The sequence below is a fragment of the Balaenoptera physalus genome, assembly GCF_965194825.1.
Source record: "Balaenoptera physalus genome assembly, chromosome: 8".
Taxonomy (NCBI): Eukaryota; Metazoa; Chordata; class Mammalia; order Artiodactyla; family Balaenopteridae; genus Balaenoptera; species Balaenoptera physalus.
Genome location: NC_138887.1, coordinates 67,550,103 through 67,570,958, shown reverse-complemented (window position 1 = coordinate 67,570,958; position 20,856 = coordinate 67,550,103). Strand labels below are relative to the sequence as shown.

The 20,856-nt window shown below is 35.9% G+C and overlaps 1 protein-coding gene across 6 annotated transcripts in view; it reads right to left on the bottom strand.

Moving 5' to 3' along the window:
- PEX1 (peroxisomal biogenesis factor 1) overlaps positions 1 to 20,856 on the bottom strand; it is a 78,789-nt gene that overhangs the window by 25,518 nt on the left and 32,415 nt on the right. For 5 of the 6 annotated variants that reach the window (XM_082471677.1, XM_082471681.1, XM_082471679.1 and 2 more), the window contains 13 exons: positions 20,441 to 20,564; positions 20,106 to 20,209; positions 19,121 to 19,203; positions 17,832 to 17,964; positions 13,856 to 13,952; positions 12,220 to 12,390; positions 10,176 to 10,330; positions 7,782 to 7,971; positions 7,179 to 7,345; positions 5,533 to 5,667; positions 2,752 to 2,816; positions 194 to 336; positions 3 to 106 (listed from right to left, as the gene is read on the bottom strand). In XM_082471677.1, the coding sequence (XP_082327803.1) occupies positions 3 to 106; positions 194 to 336; positions 2,752 to 2,816; positions 5,533 to 5,667; positions 7,179 to 7,345; positions 7,782 to 7,971; positions 10,176 to 10,330; positions 12,220 to 12,390; positions 13,856 to 13,952; positions 17,832 to 17,964; positions 19,121 to 19,203; positions 20,106 to 20,209; positions 20,441 to 20,564 (1,671 nt within the window). The remainder of the gene's footprint in view (positions 1 to 2; positions 107 to 193; positions 337 to 2,751; positions 2,817 to 5,532; positions 5,668 to 7,178; positions 7,346 to 7,781; positions 7,972 to 10,175; positions 10,331 to 12,219; positions 12,391 to 13,855; positions 13,953 to 17,831; positions 17,965 to 19,120; positions 19,204 to 20,105; positions 20,210 to 20,440; positions 20,565 to 20,856) is intronic. The other variant, XM_082471678.1, reaches the window with a different exon arrangement.

The following is a 20,856-nucleotide window of genomic DNA, read 5'->3' as shown; positions in this document are numbered from 1 at the left end:
ACCTGATCAGGAGGAGGACAGTATACGCATTTATCTAGTCGGCCAGGCCTGAGCAGGGCAGGGTCAATCAAGTCAGGGCGACTAGTGGCAGCCAATACATAAACACCTGGAGGGGGGGTGGAAATAAAAATCCTTTACTAAATCCTGGTGAAATTTTGTTAGAAGAAGATATTTCTGTATTTACAATTATTACCCTGTAAGCCTTCTACTCCATCCAACTGAGTCAGCAACTGGTTAACTACACGATCTGTAACTCCTGTATTATCGTGGCCTCGTCGAGGTGCAATAGATTCAAATTCATCAAAGAAAAGGATGCAGGGCTTTGCAGCCTGCGCTCTGGGGAAACAAACAGTATTTCCTATCTGAATAGGGCTTCAGAGTTGGCAAAGTAATTTCATATATATATCTATATCTGTATACACATACACACATATATATATTTATTTATTTAATTGTTCACAACAAACCCTTAAGGAAGGCAAGGCATATGTAATTATCCTTGTTTTCAGTAAACCGGGTCTTAGAGAGGTCAGGGAAGACACATGCCTTCTGGACAGAGACTAAAACAAAAACCAGTCTTACTCAATGAGTGAAATGCTTCTTTGATTATTATTACAAGTAAACTCTTTTTAATATGCTTATTGGCCACCTGCACTTCTTTTGTGCAATGTCTCTTCATGTCTTTTGTCCATTACATTTTGGCGAGCTTAGTATTTTTATTTTGTAAGCCTCTCTATAAAATATATTTTAGTTATATATATTACATTTTTTTCTAACTTGAACTTTGACATATAGTTTTATTAGTTTATTAATTAATTTTGTTTTAATTAAAAAGAAGGTAACATAAGTTCCATCTCTGGGGTCAAAGGATGGACTAGATGTCTAAAGAATCGCCCCTAATACAAAATATCTGTCATGGTGACGGAAAAAAACCAACAAATATCTTAGTAAATACATGGCAAGTAAGATAAATCTGGGGCCAACAACACACTGGATTACCTGTGCCTTGAATGTTTGGCAAAACTCTCTTAAAAAACCAACTAGATCTGATGTTTGATTTATGCAAGGATCTTTAACTAGCGATCCATTTTTTTCCTACCTTAACAAGACTATTCAGATTTTGTTTCTTCTTTGCTTGACTTTGGTCAAATATATTTTGTCTATGTTACCCAAGTTTCAAATATACTGGCATAAAGTTTATAATATTATTTCACAATATTCCCTTATTATCTTTTACATTTCTGGTATATCTTTAGTCTTGCCCTCCTCCCCCTTATCCCTAATGTTGTTTATTCATGCTTGCTTTCTTCTTGATCAGTCTTGCTGGAGATCAATTGTACCAGGTTTACAAAACATATTTGGGTTTGTGAACTTCGCTACTGAATTGTTTTCTATTTCACTAATTTTTGTTCTTTATTATTTCCCTCTTTATTTATTTTCATTTATATCTGTATTTTTCTAACTTCATGAGATGGATACCTAGTGATTAACTTTCAGTCTTTTTCTTTTCTAAAAATTAAAAGCTATATATTTTCCTTGAAATAAGTTTTGCAGTATCTCACAATTTTAATAAACAGCATTTTCCTTATTAGTGCTCATTATTTTCCATTAGATCTCTTCTTTCACTTATGATTTATTTAGTTTTTAAAAAATATCTAAATGTATGGGGGGGCTTATCCTTTTTTTGATTATTTTAACTTGTGTTTTCAGAAAATGGAGTCTGTGTGATATTATTTCTTTGAAACATTGCAATCGCTATGTATGGCCTGACATATGGCCAATTTTCAAAAATGTTCCAGGTGTGCTTGAAAAGAATGTGTATTCTCCAATTGTTGGGTACATGTTCTAAATATGCTTACATCAACCTTGCTGAATATGTTGTTTAAATCTTCTAAATTTTTACTATTTTTTCAACTATTTTTTCACTAACTAATTACTGAGAACTGTGTTAAAATCTTCTACTATGAAGGTGGATCTGTCAATTTCTCCTTGGAGTTCTATAAATTTTTGCCTTAAATATTTTGAAGTTACAGTATTAGATACAAATAATTTTATAATTGTAATATATTTCTGGTAAATTGAACCTTTTGTCAATATGTGGTTGACTGTCTTTACCTGTAATAGGCTTTTCTGGTAATATTCTTTTCTTAAATTGGGTGGTAGTAATACAAGAGTTCACTTTATTATCCTTTAAAATATATATGTACATTATATATATTCTCCTAATTGCATATTTTATAATAAAATTTTAGTGGAATGGAACAAAGTAGCTCTTTCATTTAGAAGCTTCCTGTAATCCCATCACATTTAAATAATTTTTTTACTCTTAAATATTAGCTTCTGTATTCATATGTATTTTTATATAAATGCAGTAATAATTATACTCTATTTTAATTACATTGGCCACATGGAATCTTAATTTATAAAAGAGATAAATTGGGGTAATTATGTGCTTCATATACTTTGAGAATCTTTGAATAACCACTTATGATTCCACTTTCAGCATTTCAGAAATATTTCTATTGTAAATATAAAACCAAATAATTTCCAAAACTTAATATCAAAAATGTTTTATATTTAAGTGGTATTTGGTAAAACAATGAATTTTTGTTCTTCAGTTTATTAATAACCCATATAAATCACAGGTTTCAAACATCAGTTTTTCATAAAAACAAGTGAAGACCAAAAAGCATTGACTGATAAATAACCACAGAGTCAGTTACTTAAAAAAAACATTCACTGGTAACTAACCTAATAAAAATATCCCGTACAGCTTGTTCACTTGCTCCAATATATTTGCTGAGTAACTCTGGTCCCTATTAGGTAAAATAAAATTAAATTAGAATTAATTCAAAACTATCTAAAAACAAAATATAATTTTTGTTCATGACTAAGTCTAAATGCAATAGTAGAAAAATTTTAATATAATTAATGGATTTCTCTGAACTACATTTAAAAAATTAATGCGGCTGGACTAGATATCATACCACAAGTTCTATACTTGGTGTTTCCTTTGCTTAGAACATTTGTCCCCAGATAGTCTCATGGCTCATTGCTTCATTTTATTTAGATCTCTGACAAAATGCCACATCCTCAGAAAGGCCTTGCCTGACAAACCCATCTATGACCCACTCCAGTTAGTTTACACCTCCTTCCCTTGACTGTTTTCCTACCTAGTACCTACCACCACCTGACAGTATATTATACACTGAATGTGTCTGTTTATTGTCTCCCTCCACTAGTAGAATATAAGCTCCGAAAAGGCAGTTTTGTTCATTACTGAATCTCCAGTGCCAAAAACAGTGCCTGCTACATAATAAGTACTGAATAATTATTTGTTTAGTAAGGTAATGAATGGTTTAAAAAGGGAAAATGTTCCATTTATCTCAAATTCTTTGGAGACTCCAAAAAATATGTAATGAGACATGAATTACTTTAATTAGCATCTTCAGTAACTGAAACTAATTTATTTGCTCAGAAGTTGAAATATATCATATATCCTAAAAGTCAACTGACAAAACTTTCAAAACAAACTTTACTACATATAACAATATCAATAATGAGGACAGTCCTTCCTTAAATTGGGATATTTTAAAAAACTGAATAGGCCCTAAAGTGATGTCCAATGAAAAATCATTACCTTGAAAAGACCAAAAACTGATCAGGATATGTGACCAAAATAAAGAATTTCTAATACTCAGCCATCTAGATAAAAAAAAAAAGTGAAACTACATTCTGGTGACAAGTAAAAAAGAAGAATATGGTCATAGTTATTCCAAATTCCAAAAAAAGAAGATAGGAAAATTTAAAAGTTATAGCTCTCCATCAATGCCAGGATACCCACATAACCAGCTCAGAAAAACTCATGTGATAAAAAGAGGGTAGGTATAACCCAACTGCAAATTAATAAACGAGCTTCCAGATTATAAATCAATTTTGAATAAGTTTACAGGTTTCACTCACTTTTTGAAGTTTGCTTTACACTACTTCACTTTTGTGAAAGACCTACATTAGTAACTGATTTCACTAACAAAGAAATCCAGAGAAGATGTTCACGTTTATGAAAAAGGGTGAAAAGCGAAAAGCATTCAGTGTTTGCCCCGCTGTGAGCCGCTGGAGAGGCAGAACATACCCCACCAGCAACAGTGGCGCCACCAAGCTTCTTCCTAGGGAACTACACTCAGCATCTCAGCATTGAGCCATCATAGTTTTGAACTGTGTCTGGGAGCATCTGCGCTTTATCTCGATTTATTTTGTTCATCCATTAGCAAGATGTGTCCAATTGCGTCTTTGTTTTCTACCATTTCAGTTTACAGTAATGTTTCATAGAAACACTCTACTTCCGGATGGTGGGGGGAAATCTGCATGATTCCTTTGCCTTGAAATGTAATCACTCTTTGGCAAACAAATATTGCTGGGGTGCTGAAGCTGTACAAATAAGACAGCACATCCCAGACCATAATGACACACCAGGGGTGGAGTGTGAAGCATTACCCAAAATGATCTGCTAGCATGTCCTTTAATGACCATACTCACCCTATACCTGAAAAAATTTAACTTGGTGAGACACAGCAAGGGTGAAATATAGCCAACAAATAAAAACCCCAGCTTCCTGCCTTAGTGTGGTCTCCAGCCCCTAGTCTTCTAGGTTTTCTTCCCTCTTCAAGTTTGTTCTTTTATCTGATTATTTACGCATAATTCTATTTTATAATGCATGAAGATCTGCCTTAAGCAAGAACATAATAAGCCCTACAAAAGAGAGATGCCTCATTATTCAATTTCCCACACAGTTTAACTAATAGATGGATCACTGCTCCTACTAGTTTTCCAAATATGAGATTAACCCGCTATCAAGAAACATAAATGGTGTCGGCGAGGATATGGAGAAATAGGTATACTCACTCGCACACTGCTGGTAGGAATGTAAAATGGTGCGGTCCTCAAAAACTTACACACAGAATTACCATATGACCCAGAAATTACACTCCTGGGTATATATGTATTCCAGAGAAATGAAAACATATGTCCACATAGAAATTTATACACAAATGTTTATAGCAGCGTTATTCATAATAGCCAAAAAATGGGAACAACCCAAATGTCCACCAATGATGAATGGATAAACAAACTGTGGCATATCCACACCACCTTAAAAAAGACTGAATATCATCCCGCCATAAAAAGTACTGAACTACTGAGGCATGCTACAACTTGGATGAAACCTGAAAACATCATGCTAAGTGAAAGAAGCCAGACACAAAAGGTGACATATTGCATGATTTCTTTTATATGAAATAGCTAGAACAGACAAATCCATAGAGACAGAAAGCAGATTAGTGGTTGCCAGGGGCTGGGGGAAGGAGAATGGGCTGAAAAAGTTTTGCAACTAGAGAGAGGTGCTGGCTACACAGCATTGTGAATGCACTAAATGCCACTGAACTGTACAGTTTAAAATAGTTAATTATGTAAATTTCCCCTCAATTAAAAAAAAAAAGAAAAAAAGAAGAGAAAAAAGATAAATGCCAAACATACCTTGACACTAATAAAATTCATTCCACTCTCTCGTGCAATTACTCCAGCTAGTAAGGTTTTTCCTGTTCCAGGAGGACCATACAACAGCACTCCTGTCCTTTGTCGTATGGGCAAGTTTGCAAATAATTCTGGGTACTGAAAGAAACAAAAATATGACAAAGAGCTCAACTCTAAAACAAATGACTAAGCAGTGGCCAAAGATCAACGTATAGAAAAAAGTACTTGGGTGGTAACAACGGCCATCTTTATGACAGTACAATGATAGAAAAAACATTCCTACTCAGAATAATAAATGAACTCAAAGGAACTACCACAGATTTTTCCCAATTGGACCATGGAATACATTCCACATAAAAAGCATATAAATGCATCAGAACTTCTTTCCATTTTTTCCTGTTTTTTTTTTTCCCCCAAACATTATAATAGTACTACATTAAGAAAATAAAACCCAATCTTTTAACAAGTATACTGCCTTCCACTTGTGTGGTTCATGTGGCAAGTTATGACAGCTATGTATATTCAAATATATTCAATCAAAGAAAGAAAATAAATAATAGAGAAGCATGTGTAATTATAATCAACAGTAAAATCTCCCAAGAGTCTCAATGCTGAACAAGTAACTGACTGCTTCTAAATTATCTTCTAAATCACCAGCTTCTCAGCAAGAAAACTTTTTGAACAGGTGAGCCAAACATCAGGCTACTGTCAGCAATCTCCTAGTCTCCTCTATTAAGTACACCTATTTAGTCCCACGTGTTGACAAAATTTCAACCTCATCTCAACCTCCATTCTAATCTGAAAGAAGCCCCAAAGTCAGCACTTACGCAGATGGCCTCACGTACCTGGCCCGGGATGTATTTGGATACTGATGTTTGGTGCCCAGACCCAGCATTTGGAGTCATGATCCGCAGGCAAGTACTTCCCACGTCCCTGTTCTCCCAAACAGGCTTTAACCCCCAGTCCTGGGCTGCACTCAGTATGTCCCAGGCCCCACCAGACAGGTCCCAGGACTGTCTGTAACTGAGGTCCTTACATGTAACTGAGATCCTTACCCATTTCTTTATCTCTTTGGATGGGCCCCTGATCTCATGCAAAGATCCTTTTCTCTTAGGTTTCTGATTCAAACACACCACCCTCCTAGATTCTACTTTTGATCTTCTAAAGAACAATCTACAACTGCCCCCTTTATCCTGCTGTCTGCCTGGTCTATGCTGCCTGCTAACTCTGCCGTTCTAGACTGGCACCCAGAGTCTAGAAATCTGGCTTAATCCATCAGCTCTGTGGATCTAAATGACTCTCCCACCTCCCAGTTTATTCCTATCTGTTTCTGCTCAACCCTAGCTGACAGTTCATTTGCTTTAGTACAACCTGGGCGATTCAAGAAAAACACAAGAACTCTGAAATTCACATCAAAATGTGTTTACTATAAATATCACCTCAGCTTTCTTTATGGGCAAGGAATACCTCAGATACTTTAAAAATCTGTTAGAGTCCCAAAAATAGGACTGGACATTTATTTGGTAACAATAAATACTTGTTGGACCAAATGGAAGCTGGGCAAGCCAACATATACAGCCAGAACCGATGGATGATTCAGTGGTTCTTCTGGCAGTCGGTAGTGCTTGGTTTGGTTGTTTTTTAAGTACCTTGGCTGGTAACTGGATAGTGTCCACAAGTATCTGCCGAACTTCGTGTAATCCGCCAATCTTATCCCAGCCCAGGTCCCTAGGGTTATGCAGGTTGACATTTCGCAGAGACACAGGAATAAATCCTCGGAGAGCCTTTCGCAAGTCCAATGTTGTTAAAACTAATTCTGTTTAAAAATAAACAAAACTTCTTTTGGTAGCCCTATTTGTATATGAATTTTCAAAACATGCCGTCATACAGTTGACCTCTCTTACCCATTTTCCCCTCCCTTACCCCTTCCACTCTAGTAACCACCGCTCTGTTCTTTTTATCTACGTGTTTATGTTTAGTTTGCTTTGTTCATGTATTTTTTTGTTTTTTTTAATGTTCCACATATGAGTGAAATCATATGTTATTTGTCTTTCTCCGTCTGATTTCACTTAGCCAATCTTAACTCAATTAAAAAAAATGCCATCAATTTAGCTGGAAATGCCAATTTTCTACTCAAATAGCTGCTTATTTGAATACTAAAATGGAATATATTTAATTCTTACCTTACTACAATTACACTTCTCCACGATGGAAAGAAGAGTCCAAATTTTGGTTTTAACAGTAACACTTACCTTCCCTGGTGGATATACTCTGATGAGAGAGACAAGAATGTATGGCTCGATCCATAAGCACTGTAAAATCTCTAGCCACAAACCCTTCAGTTTCTTTTGCTATACACTGCAGATCAAGATCAGTGAACTTGTTCATATCACAGTCTAGTTTATTTTTTATTACATTATAAAGAATTTCACATCTTTGATCCTAAAGAAAAAAACAAAAAATTCAAATTTATAATTTTACTTAAGTGCAAATTTTTGTACATGTATTTGAGAAATATCAGGTTGCCATAATCTACAGGGACAGAAAGCAGATTGGTGTTTGCTTGCAGATGGAGTGGGGGAGGGATGATTGCAAAGGGGCAGTAGGAAACACATGGGAGGGATGGAAATGTTTGCTACTTTAATTGTGGTGATGGTTTCATGGTATATATATACATATATATATATATATATATATATATATATATATATGTTAAAACCCATCAAACTGTACACTTTAAATAGTGAGTATGTTGTCTTCAATTACACCTTAATAAAGTTGTAAAAAAAAAAAAATCACATTCATAAATGATTGCTCTTTTGTTCTCCAGTAAGAAGATTTTTATTTTGGTTCCTTTAAGGGTTGTTGTTATTCCTATAAAACATAATTCTAAAAACACATTCAATGACCAATACCACTACCATTCTGTTATGCTGAATAACAGGTGTATTTTTATTCTTCAATAACAGTTAATTAGCACAGGGTCTGAATATTTAGAGTAGACGTAAGAATTTTAAACAAGAAGTTAAAATATGCTTGCCTGTCCCAGAACATTCTTTTTGAGCGTGCTGCCACTAAAGCCATCAGGACTGAAGTCCCCAGAGGAGGTGACAGGCTGTGTGTGCTTGTATATATTTGGTCTTTGTCTTGCTTCTGGCACAGATCTCCTAAAACCCTTAAAATGCCCTAATGATAAGAGTGATAAAGGTGTCTTGACATTAATAACAAACCCCTTTTAGCCACACCTGAGTTTACGTTAATGAGGGGACTTTTGGAAAGCACCTAAGTATGGGCGCTGGCTGCCAGGGGAACCAACCTTGACTAGAGGATTGAAAATTTCAGTCCCACCCCCTGATTTCCAGGGAGGGGAGAGGGACTGGAGGCTGAATCGATGACAAGGGCCAGTGCTTTAATCAGTCATGCCTGTGTAACAAAGCTTCCAGAAAAACCCAAAAGGACGGGATTGGAGAGCTCCCAGGTTGGAGAACCAGAACACTTCCACGTGCCACCGGGCCAGGCCCCAAACTCCACAAGGACAGAAGCTCCTTTGTTTCGGACTTCATCCTATGTATCTTTTCATCTGACTGTTGATTTGTACCCTTTAATATTCTTTGTAAGAAACTGGTAATCTAGTGAGTAAACCAGTTTCCCAAGTTCTGTGAGTTGTTCTAGCAAATTAATTGAACCCAAAGAGGGAACAGTGGGAACCTCTGACTTATCACCAGTCAGAAGCACAGGTAACACTGGCATCTGAATTGGAGGGCTGTCTTGTGGAACTGAGGCCTTAACCTGTGGAATCTGATGCTATCTCTGGGTAGTGTCAGAATTGAGCTAAATTATAGGACACCCACTTGGTGTCCAAAAATTGCTTGATGGTGTGGGGAAAAAAAGCCACATGTTGGAAATGGGTGCCAGAGTCATAGTGGGTACAGAATATTAGTGCTGGTTAAAAAAAAAAAAAAAAGTTTAGTCAGTCAAATTTTTAAAAGAAGAAATGCTTAAAAAAAGGTAAATATGTGAGGTGATGGATGTGTTAATTAACTTGATTGTGGTAAAGATTTCACAATGCACACGTACAGCAAATCATCATGTTGTACACTTTAAATAAATATAATTTTACTTGTCAATTATATCTCACTAAAGCGGAAAAAAAATTCTAATTTCCATAGTGTATTTACAGATTTTACCAATGTGAAATGAAGCAGTTCAGAATTTTTAGGGTTTTTGTTTCTTTTTAAATGGACTAAAAAAGAAAACTTAATAATGAAAAAAAAAAAAGAAATGCTGTTTTTTAAAAAGACATTTCCTTGGAAAGCACCCGGTAATATTTCAGATGGTTACAAGTGAAAATTGTGCATCTAATAGCAAAACATTCACTGAAGGTTGATTTTTATGTACCCTTAAGATCACTAACATAAGCATTACTTTAAAGCTATAAATCATGAATAAAATTGAAAAATATGTAATTTATATAAAAAGTGACATATGGGAATTCCCTGGCGGTCCAGTGGTTAAGATTACACACTTCCACTGCAGGGGGCATGGGTTCAATCCCTGGTTGGGAAACTAAGATCCTGCATAACACGCAGCACAGCCAAGAAAAAAAAAAGGACATATTTCAATAATCTTCACAAGTAGTATGTTACCTGGTCGGGAGGTTGAATATGCTGGACACACTGAAATATGTGAATTCCTTGAGCAGAAACAAGTAAAGGATGTAGAGAATGTTGAGACTGGCTTGTAGCAATCAGTGCCACCAAACTTCCCATGGAAATAAACTCTTTCACCACATCGTTCAAAGCTAGAATTAAGTAATATAGTGTAAAAGCTTAGTACACAAAAGCATGAAATTTTAAAATCATAGCTTCATTAAAAATAATAACCTAAACTTGAGCTTTAAGGTGGAGTATGAATGGAATGGCTCCTCTTTACCGTTTAAAAGTTAAATCTTCCATTCATTCATCAGTTTATCTACTGAGGACTTAATATTGGCCAGGCTCTAGTCAATCTAATGAAGGTATAGGAAGCACTGTAAACTCTGTATACTCAGAACAATGCCTAGTGAGGTTCCTTCTTCTAGATCTTATTAAGTAAATGAAAAGGAGGCGCTGAAGTAAATATTATACAAGGATTGAAATAAATATTATAGAAGGATGATAATAGAACACAATATGGAAGTTTAAATAAGCAAAGTATAGCTCATATTCCTATGACTTCCTGAACAATCTCTTTCTACCCTAGCTTTTGCAAGGTTTGGCTGGTATGAGGTTAGAACTGAAACAGGCATTAATAACGTATATCTGAGTCCTGACCTAGAAATCTGTAGCATTCCCTTAAACACTAGACTAACAAGTCTTGCAGACGCTGCAGGATTCCAAATGTGAGATTAACACCATTTTACGGTAACCCAAGCCACTGTGGTTGCATTTTTTATCTATTTCACCTCTTAAGAACCTCGAGGCAGCCAGCGGAAGGCTGCAAAATCCTCCAACCCCCACCCTGGCCCCATCCTCTCCTTGAACCCTAAGCTCCAGGCAAAAGAGTATTGTCTAACATACTGTGATTTCTTCTACCTCTGTACCTTTGCCTGTGGACCACACTTCCTTTGCATCTTCATTAGCCTGAAACTGTTCCATAATAACTTCTACTCCTCCATCAAAACTCATCTCAGGGGGCTTCCCTGGTGGCGCAGTGGCTGAGAATCCGCCGGCCAATGCAGGGGACATGGGTTCGATCCCGGGTCCGGGAAGATCCCACATGCCGCGGAGCAACTAAGCCCCGTGCGCTACAACTTACTGAACCTGTGCTCTAGAGCCCACGAGCCACAACTACTGAGCCCACGTGCCACAACTACTGAGCCCACGTGCCACAACTACTGAAGCCCATGCGCCTAGAGCCCGTGCTCCACAAAGAGAGAAGCCACTGCAATGAGAAGCCTGCACACTGCAACAAAGAGTAGCCCCCGCTCGCCACAACTAAAGAAAGCCCATGCGCAGCAACAAAGACCCAAGGCAGCCAAAAAAAACAAACAAACAACAAAACAAAACTCATCTCAGTTATGAACTCCCTCCAAAAGACCCTGATAACTTCCCACACCACCCTCAATTTAGTATATGTGCTATCACACCCTGTACATACTTCTAGGAGAACATATCCTACCTACCTCCTAGTTGTGTCATCCTGGTCAAATTACATAATCTTTGAATTTCCATTTACTCACCTGTAAAACCAGGAGAATATCTGCATGTAGAGTACAAAGCAACCCCTAGCCCCAAAAGGGCAGTCAACACATGGTAGCTATCATTATGACTATCAGTATTCTGTACTAACATTATATCTGTCTACTTTTATTTCCTCTCCAAGACTCTGAGAATATAGACTGTGCACAGAAATATCTGTCAAATGAACAAAGCAAGAGTAAATCTGTACAATTCAGCAATTTCTAATAAGTGGAGGAGAATGAAAAGGCCCCAAAGACTAATGATGAAGTTGCAGAATTTTCACACTGCTCTGACTCTACTGATTTTGCTAATACAGAGCAACCTTAGAATGCTACCAGAGGCCTCAAAAGCAACACATTACATAGCACATATTCTGTTCTCTAAAGAGAGCAGATTTACTACGAAGGCTGGAAATGCTGTCTGATAAAGGACAAGGGCCTGCAGCCAGCGAGTGAATGCGTTACGTTACCATGTGCGAGCCTCCGGCTCTGCACAGCCTCGGGACTGTGCTCGTGTTCTGGAAGAGCAGACAGGCCAGCGACGAGATCCAGGTCATCCAACAGGACAACAGAAGGCTGCCGCCACGCCGCCTCTGAGAAAGCCGCCTCTAGGGCTTTCTGTATGTTTTCAAGCCTTTTTCCTTAACACAGAAGATATGAAATGGTTTTATTGTTATTTGAGGGCTGGGAAAGTTCAGGCTGCCCTTGAAAGCATTAGAAAAGTTCAATATTGATTTGACTATGAAAATTCAATCAGTACAGTATTTTGTTATAGATATATATACCAATCACTAAAATTTGTTAACCACTAACATGGTTTAAATAATACAGCCTCATAGGACTAAGTACTGAATTTTATAAAACTGAAAAAAGGAATATGCTACTATAATTTCTATACATATGTATTTATTTATCCTTGCCTCATTCCATGGAGAATTTCAGATGGCTTGCAACAAAACAGTAAAATAAAAGCAGGATGTGGGAAAATATAAATGAAAGCAGGGGATCACAAGTCAGATAAAATCAAACACAAAGGTAGCCACCTAGAGATCCTAGAATTGCTATATTTGAATCATTAATTTGGCTTCAATCTTCCTGGTGAATTACAAACTTTTAATTTTCAAAGAACAGAGAACATACCAATTCATAAACCAATGTAAAGAGCTCCTGTTACTTAGTTCTCAAACAAAATTTTCACATGAGGCTTCAAGCAAGACTCTAAAGAGATGGACAATGTCTCCAAAACCACATTTATAGAATATGAAGTAATGGGGTTTCAAAGGCCATTTCTTAGTTTCCTATCATAGACTAGATTAAAAAACAGAATATGACTAGTTGGGACTATACGGTAGTGGTAGCCAAGGGGGAGAAAATTAACTACGCAGTAAAATCTTTCTGATTTTTAAAAAATTGAATAGATAATAATATAAATGTTAAAGACTTTCAAAAGTACAAGCGTACAGCTGACCCAGGAACAACATGGGTTTGAGCTGTGCAAGTCCACTTATATGTGGGTTTTTCCAGCAGTAAATACCACAGTACTGCACCACCCAAGGCTGGCTGAATCTGTGGACACAGAGGGACCACGTACACAGAGGGCTGTGACTCTAAGTTACGCAAAGAGCTTTGGTTGCATGGAGGCTGGCACCCGAACACTCACACTGTTCAAGGGTCAGCTGTATGTGATAAATTGTAAGTCTCCTCTTGGCTGTCCCTAGCCACCCACTTTCCCTCTCCTGAGGCAGCCACCCTACGAGTGTCCCAAAGCAAGTCAGAGGGAATCTATACCCATTAGAGTATATTCTAGATACTAACTTCCTCAGAGTGGTGTAAGTTGGAATTTTCAGGAATATAGTCTGCAAAGAGTTTTGGCTAGGAAAAAAAAAAAAGGCCTCCATCAAATATGGAGAGTTTTAAAATTTTTATTAGAAACATTAAAAACATTAGAAAGCCAAAGATTTAACATTTCTAAGTAATTTCAATGAATAAATGACCAACAGAAAAGTTAAAGATTAGATATTTGTATTTATTAGATTAGCAGCATTAAATAGTAACATTTCTTTCTACCAGAGAAAAGATTTATGTAGAGTATTACCATATTCATACCTCGTAAAGCTTTACAGTCAACTATTTCCACATGGGCATCCAATACGTTAAATGCTTCCTTACAGATTGCCTTCGCTAAAGTTGATTTTCCACTCCCCTAGGAAATAATTGCTTAAATTAGAACTCTTAATATATTCAGTCACAGAAATAGCCTCTGTCACTGTGATAACCACCAAGATTCAGCCTCATCAATCAAGTATATACTACACAATGTTATGTAACAATTACATCTCAATACGGCCAGGGAAAAAAAGAAAATCCACATCCCTGATTATAAAATAACATTTAAAAAATACGAAATAACTGTAAATACTTAGTAGAGGAAGGTCAAAAAAAATCTGTGATCGTCCCACATCACAGAATTAATTACTGTCAACTGTTTTGCTGTATCATCCTTCCAGACACTCCACACACATTTTATGCAAATTTATGAACATAGGATTACAGTATTCCTGAGGGTTTACAATAAATCATTGTCCTCTTTATCAACAGATATAGAGCTGCATCAGCTCCCTAGTACAATAACACCGTGAGGATGTACTGGACCATAATGTGTTTACCAAGACCCTTCCTGGTGTATATTTATGCTACTCCCACTTTTTAACTATTATAAGTAAAGCTAAAATAAATATCCATACATATATGTTTACTTATTTGTCAGATTATACCTTCAGAATAAATTTCTAGAAGTGTAATTACTACATCAAAAGGTACACATATTTAAATTTTGCTAAACATTGCTATAAGTGCCCCTTAGAAGACTGAACACGGTTAGGTTTTTTTTTGGATTCTGTGTTCATTTTATTTTTTATAACATCTTTATTGGAGTATAATTGCTTTACAATGCTGTGTTAGTTTCTGCTTTATAACAAGTGAATCAGCTATACGTATACATATATCCCCATATCTCCTCGCTCTTGCGTCTCCCTCCCTCACACCCTCCCTATCCCACCCCTCTAGGTGGTCACAAAGCACCGAGCTGATCTCCCTGTGCTATGCGGCTGCTTCCCACTAGCTATCTATTTTACATTTGGTAGTGTATGTCCATGCCACTCTCTCACTTCGTCCCAGCTTACCCTTCCCCCGCCCCATGTCCTCAAGTCCATTCTCTACGTCTGCCACTGTTAGGTTTTTATAATTCTTTTAATACAGGTTTCCTCCCTCAATCTATTACTATTTCTTTCCTTTTTTTTCCCCTAATAAATTTATTTATTTTTGGCTGAGTTGGGTCTTCATTGCTGCGTGTGGGCCTTCTCTAGTTGCAGCAAGGAGGGGCTACTCTTCGTTGTGGTGCACAGGCTTCTCACTGTGGTGGCTTCTCTTGTTGCGAAGCAGGGGCTCTAGGCGTGCAGGCTTCAGTAGTTGTGCAATGTGGGCTTAGTAGTTGTGGCTCATGGGCTCTAGGGCGCAGACTCAGTAGTTGTGGTGCACGGGCTTAGTTGCTCTGTGGCACATGGGATCTTCCTGGACTAGGGCTTGAACCCGTGTCCCCTGCATTGGCAGGTGGATTCTTAACCACTGTGCCACCAGGGAAGTCCAATCTACTACTATTTCTTACCATTGTTGCTTTGTCTAGCTTTAACACCCCTGCACCAGCTGTAATATTTTGCTTTTCATTACTGTGAACTGGAAAAACAGCCAAGCTTATTGTGCAAAGTCTGAAATTTAGCAGGCATTCAACAATACTACCATCATTATAGTTTACAGAACTGCATTTATATTTAAAGTCACTGGACCCCAAAGAATAAAGAAATTAGGGGTGCTGGGGTGTAGGCCCCACCTGTCACTTTTTGCCTAATCAGAGGGCCTTTTCTCTCACTCAAAGTAATTCACATTTGTATAGCACCTTTCATATATATTATTTCTCTTAAGTGAGGTTAATCCTAAAAGGCAGGGTAAGAAACTGAAAACTGCCTGAGGTCACAGCCAGTAAGTATATAACAAAGGTGGGGCTCAAATTCAGGTCTTCTACTTGCTCTTTCTATTAATCACGCTACCTCTATATGAGACAGTGGAACTCTGGTTTCTGAATCAATAGGATATTGTTTTTCAAAATAAATATTCTACCATGATGATATATTTTGAAATCTGACACAGGTAATCTAGAAAACATGTAGAGTAGTTGCTGTATTTTACCAGCCTTGCATACCTGGAATAAATCCTACTTGATTGTGGTATATAATTCTTTTAATACATTGGTTGATTTGATTTGCTCATCTTTTGTTGAGGATTTTTGCATCTATGTTCATGAGAGAGATTAGTCTGTAGTTTTCTTGTAATGCATCTGTCTGGTTTTGTTATTTGGTGATGCTGGCCTCACAGAATGAGTTAGGAAGTATTTCCTCTGCTTCTATCCTCTGAAAGAGACTGTAGAGAATTGGTATAATTTCTTCCTTGAGGGTTTGGTAGAATTCACCAGTGAACCCCTCTGGGCCTGGTGCTTTCTGTTTTGGAAAGTTATTAATTACTGATTCAATTTCTTTAATAGATATAGGCCTTTTTATATTGTCCATATCTTCTTGTGTGAGTTCTGGCAGACTGTGTCTTTCAAGGAATTGGTCTATTCATCTAGGTTATCAAATTTTTAGGCATAGAGTTGTTTATTACTATTACTACTTTATTATCCTTATAATGTCCATGGGATCTGTACTGATATCCACTTTTTCATTTCTTATATTAGTAATTTGTATCCTCTTTTTTTTCTTAGCCTGGCTAGAGGCTTATCAATTTTACTGACCTTTTCAAAGAACCAGCGTTTGGTTTCACTGATTTTCTCTACTGATTTCCTGTCCTCAATTCATTGATTTCTGCTCTAATTCTTATTATTTCTTTTCTTGTGCTTACATAGGATTTAATTTGTTCTTCTTTTTCTAGCTTCCTAAAGTGGAAACTTAGATTATTGGAGTAGTTGCTATATTTTAAGTAAGAATCAAAAGTGAGCAACTGGGCTAGTAAGAGGGAAAAAAAGTTATTATACTAGAGTTAAAAGTGAATAGAAATGAAAAAGCCTTATAATTTTGAATTGAAAAAAAGCACGAAGACTCACAAAGACCACACTGTAGCCCTGGAAAAAATACTGCATTGGTAGAGAATAAAACTGTAAGCCCCTTAAAAGGGCAGGGAACCTCTCGCAAGACTGACAAAGATTAAAACAAGGGAAGATACAAATCACCAATAACAGGAAATGGGACATCACAACAGATTCTGCACCTATTAAAAGCACAGTAAGAGAATGTTACAAACAACTTTATGCTCATAAATTTGACCAGTTCCTCAAAAACTACAAACTACCAAATGCCTGCCAAAATGAAACAATTAAGGACTTTGAATTTATAAAGAAATCTCTAGGCCCAGATGGTTTCAGTGGAGATTTTACAAAACATTTTAAAGAATTAACATCAATTTTATACAATCTCTTCCAAAAACAGAACAGGAGGGAACATTTTTCAACTTATTTTACGAGGCCAGTATTACCCTGAGAGCAAATCCAGACAAACGCAGTACAAAAACAGAAAACTATGGGCTAATATTGCTCATGAACTTACATGCAAAAATCCTCAACAGAATATTAGCAAACAGAACCCAGCAATGTGTGGGTTGGCCAAAAAGTTCGTTCGGGCTTTTCCATAAGATATTATGGGAAGAATAATAGACCATGACCAAGTGGGATTTATTACAGATTTGCAAGGCTGGTTGAACATTTGAAAATCAATCAACCTAATTAACACCCTACCAACATCCTAAAAAAGAAAATTCATACAATCATATCAATTGATATAGAAAAAGTGCAGGGAGACCATCACCTTATTCATCACCATGTTCCCAATATCTAACAGCAGGCACTCAAAAATATTAGTGAATGAATGAATGCTTTCCATATCTGGTATCAACAACCCTATATAATAGATGATCAAAACCCAAAGAGAGGAATTAAAAATTGCTAATTAGTGAAAATGAGCACATTTTAACCACATACCTTTCCTCCCGTGAGTAAAAGGGCTCCGTTTCTAAGTCCTGCCACAAGGGCCATCAGCTGCCGAGACAAAGGGCGTCCTAGGAGGCTATGAGTGATGTGCTCCACGGAGGAGACGCCTAAGGAGTTCACTCCTCTGCAAACATGTAAATTGCATGATAAAACACTGAAACAGGGTAAAATCTAGCTATAAAAAATTCTGAAACTTTTCTTCCCAGGCTACTTAATGAGTTAATAAAGAGTAAAATCTTAAAAATGCTCCCTTACTTGAAAGTAAAATGAATTAGTGCCAAATCTGAGTCACAGATTTTAAAACTATTTTTATTACTTTCAAACATGTGCAGTAACTAAAAGTTTTGCCCTAATAGTACTCCTTAAGGAATTTGTCTTACTGCATACAAATATCCCCCTGAAAATGATTTCTGGTTTGTCATCCAACATTATCATAAATGAGTGCTTTTCAAGTGTTAGCATAATTGAAGACTTATTTCCTCTTAACCGTCATTTTTGAAATCCAGTTTCAATCTGTAGATTATACAAATATGAACTTTGACCTACTTCCTAACTCTGCCAGTTTATTTCTGATAATAAAAATCATAAATTCCTAAAATTAGTCTGAACCGAAGAGATTTTACTTTATACTTGAACATTATGTCACATTTAAGCATTGTTACTTTATAGTTTAATCCTTTTACTAAAACATTTATAGACTATACTATTACAGGAAATCAAATCACTACTACTATATCTACTAAAGGCCTCTGTGAAGAATTCTAAGAAGTAATGTTTATGTGAGATTCTTATACTGTATTAAGAGCTAAAGAAATTGAGGAGGTTCTTTTCAGATTTGTTTGTCTTAAAGTTGAGGAAAACACTAATAACCCCAATCAGTACATCAGTAAGACAGTGAAGGAATAACTTAATTTGAAATATTTTTAAACATTCAACTCATGTTTTTGGATTTAACTTTTAAAATTAATTTATTAATTTTAAAGGATTATTGTTTTATTCAAGCATGTATGATCCAGGTCATATCTAGTTGGCTCTCTTTTCACAAATCAAATCTCAAAGTAAAATTTCTAATAAGTTCCAGACTTTTAGTTATCTAAGAGAAGGCAAATTACTAAGCCAGGTGTGAAAACAGAAACAATCCTTGAAAAAAATATTTACTATCGCATTAGTAAGACTAGTCAATGATATTAACATTTAATTTAACATTTACACATAAAAGCCCTGGCAAAGATAATGTCAAACATGTGTCTAAACATGCTAGTTTGGCCATAACTTCTTACCCCAAGCAGTTCAGCTTTAAAAAAGGAAGCATAAAGTCAATTTCCTCACTGTTTTCTTCTTTTACCATAGGATCCAGAAGGACCTATAGTAGCAAGGAAAAATCAATTTTACATTTCAAAGTTATACCTTTAGCCTGTTTTTCTTGGGTCCCAGGAAACTGAATTGCTGATTCTGTTACACCAGAGAGAAAAGATATATTGTACATGCAAGATTATAACTTAAAATAGCCCTAACAATAATAATTTACTCGTCCAAGGAATATAAATATTTATGGTTAACAAGCAGTAAAGAATGTCATCTTCTTAATAGAGTTTACAGATATATCTTTATTTGCAATTTTGATTTGTGTCACATTTATTTCTTTTCACAATCTTAAATTTGTATCTTCTCTGAATGGTATTCCTTAAATTATATTTCAAAAGTAGACAAATAATGTCTAATTTCAAACCACTGAAATTCTAAATGACTAGAGAATCTTTAATTCTATAAGGACAAGAGTGAATATCTTAACCAAGACATAATATTCTAAAAGGAGCACTTTAAAAATATTTCTGGAAGAAAAGTGATCTGATAATATTTGTGAAGAGTTGAGAAATAAAGAACTGACAAAATAACACGGGTTGTGCAGCAAAACTACAAATAAAAATATGAATTAAAAAAATTAACCCCCTAAGCTAAGTTTTCATTTATTTCAGTACTAGAAGATTTTAAAATCATGATCCACTTGCTAGTTAACACGATCAATTCTATTCTTAAAACTTAATTGTGTGGAGGCATCAATTTCAAATTTAGGATAAATCAACAATTTGTTTAGATAAGTTAAAGAGATTATAGAATAAAATATTTTAAATCAAGTTATTCCTTACTCTTATCATTCAAGTTTCTAATACACTTTAGGATGCAAGGTAACAGGTAAATTCATACTTTAGAATCAATCACATGTGAAAATATTATTTCATTAAATATTCAATAGTATGTAATTACTTCTATTGTCATCTTCTGTAGCAGATTGGTACTCAACAGAAAAAGAGTTTCTTCTTTTTCCTTTTCCCAAGAATGAACTATATTCAGAGAAAACTCCTTCAACCCTATTAAAAGGAAGGTAATAAATGTAGTTAGTACTGAAGCTGAGATGAAATAACTTAAAATTTAAATTTATTTAAATTTAAACAGAGGCATTCTTTGATACGTAAAATCTACTGTTTAATTATCATTATTAGGTTTCCTGTTCATACATATCACAAGTTGGAAAAACAATGAAAAATTTTCTGACTTCTCTAATAGGAAAAATATTGAAATAACAAATAAAATATACTCACCATCTTTCATTTCCAACTTAATATATTCTTCCTTTGATACTATCAGAGGAAGTGTGGTAGTAGTAGACTGCTGTAGCCATGAATAGAACACAGTTTTTATGTCTTCTTCACTTATGTCTTTAGGCTGCCAGAGGAAAGGAAAGAACAGTAATGATATTCTAATACATGAACTTAACCTTAACATTCTTATTTTAACACCTTATCTTGCCAATAAAATGATGTTCATAAGCACAGATTCGGGATTTGACATTATGAGTACAGCACAGCCTGAAGAAACATTTACACAAGTGGCAGAGTTTTAAATGCTCCTTTTCTCTATGCCCAGTGATACACACACCATAATCTAGCTCACTTGATAACCATTCCAGCCCCATTCTCCCTTGCCTCCCTGTACTGTAGAGCAAACTCTACAGTGG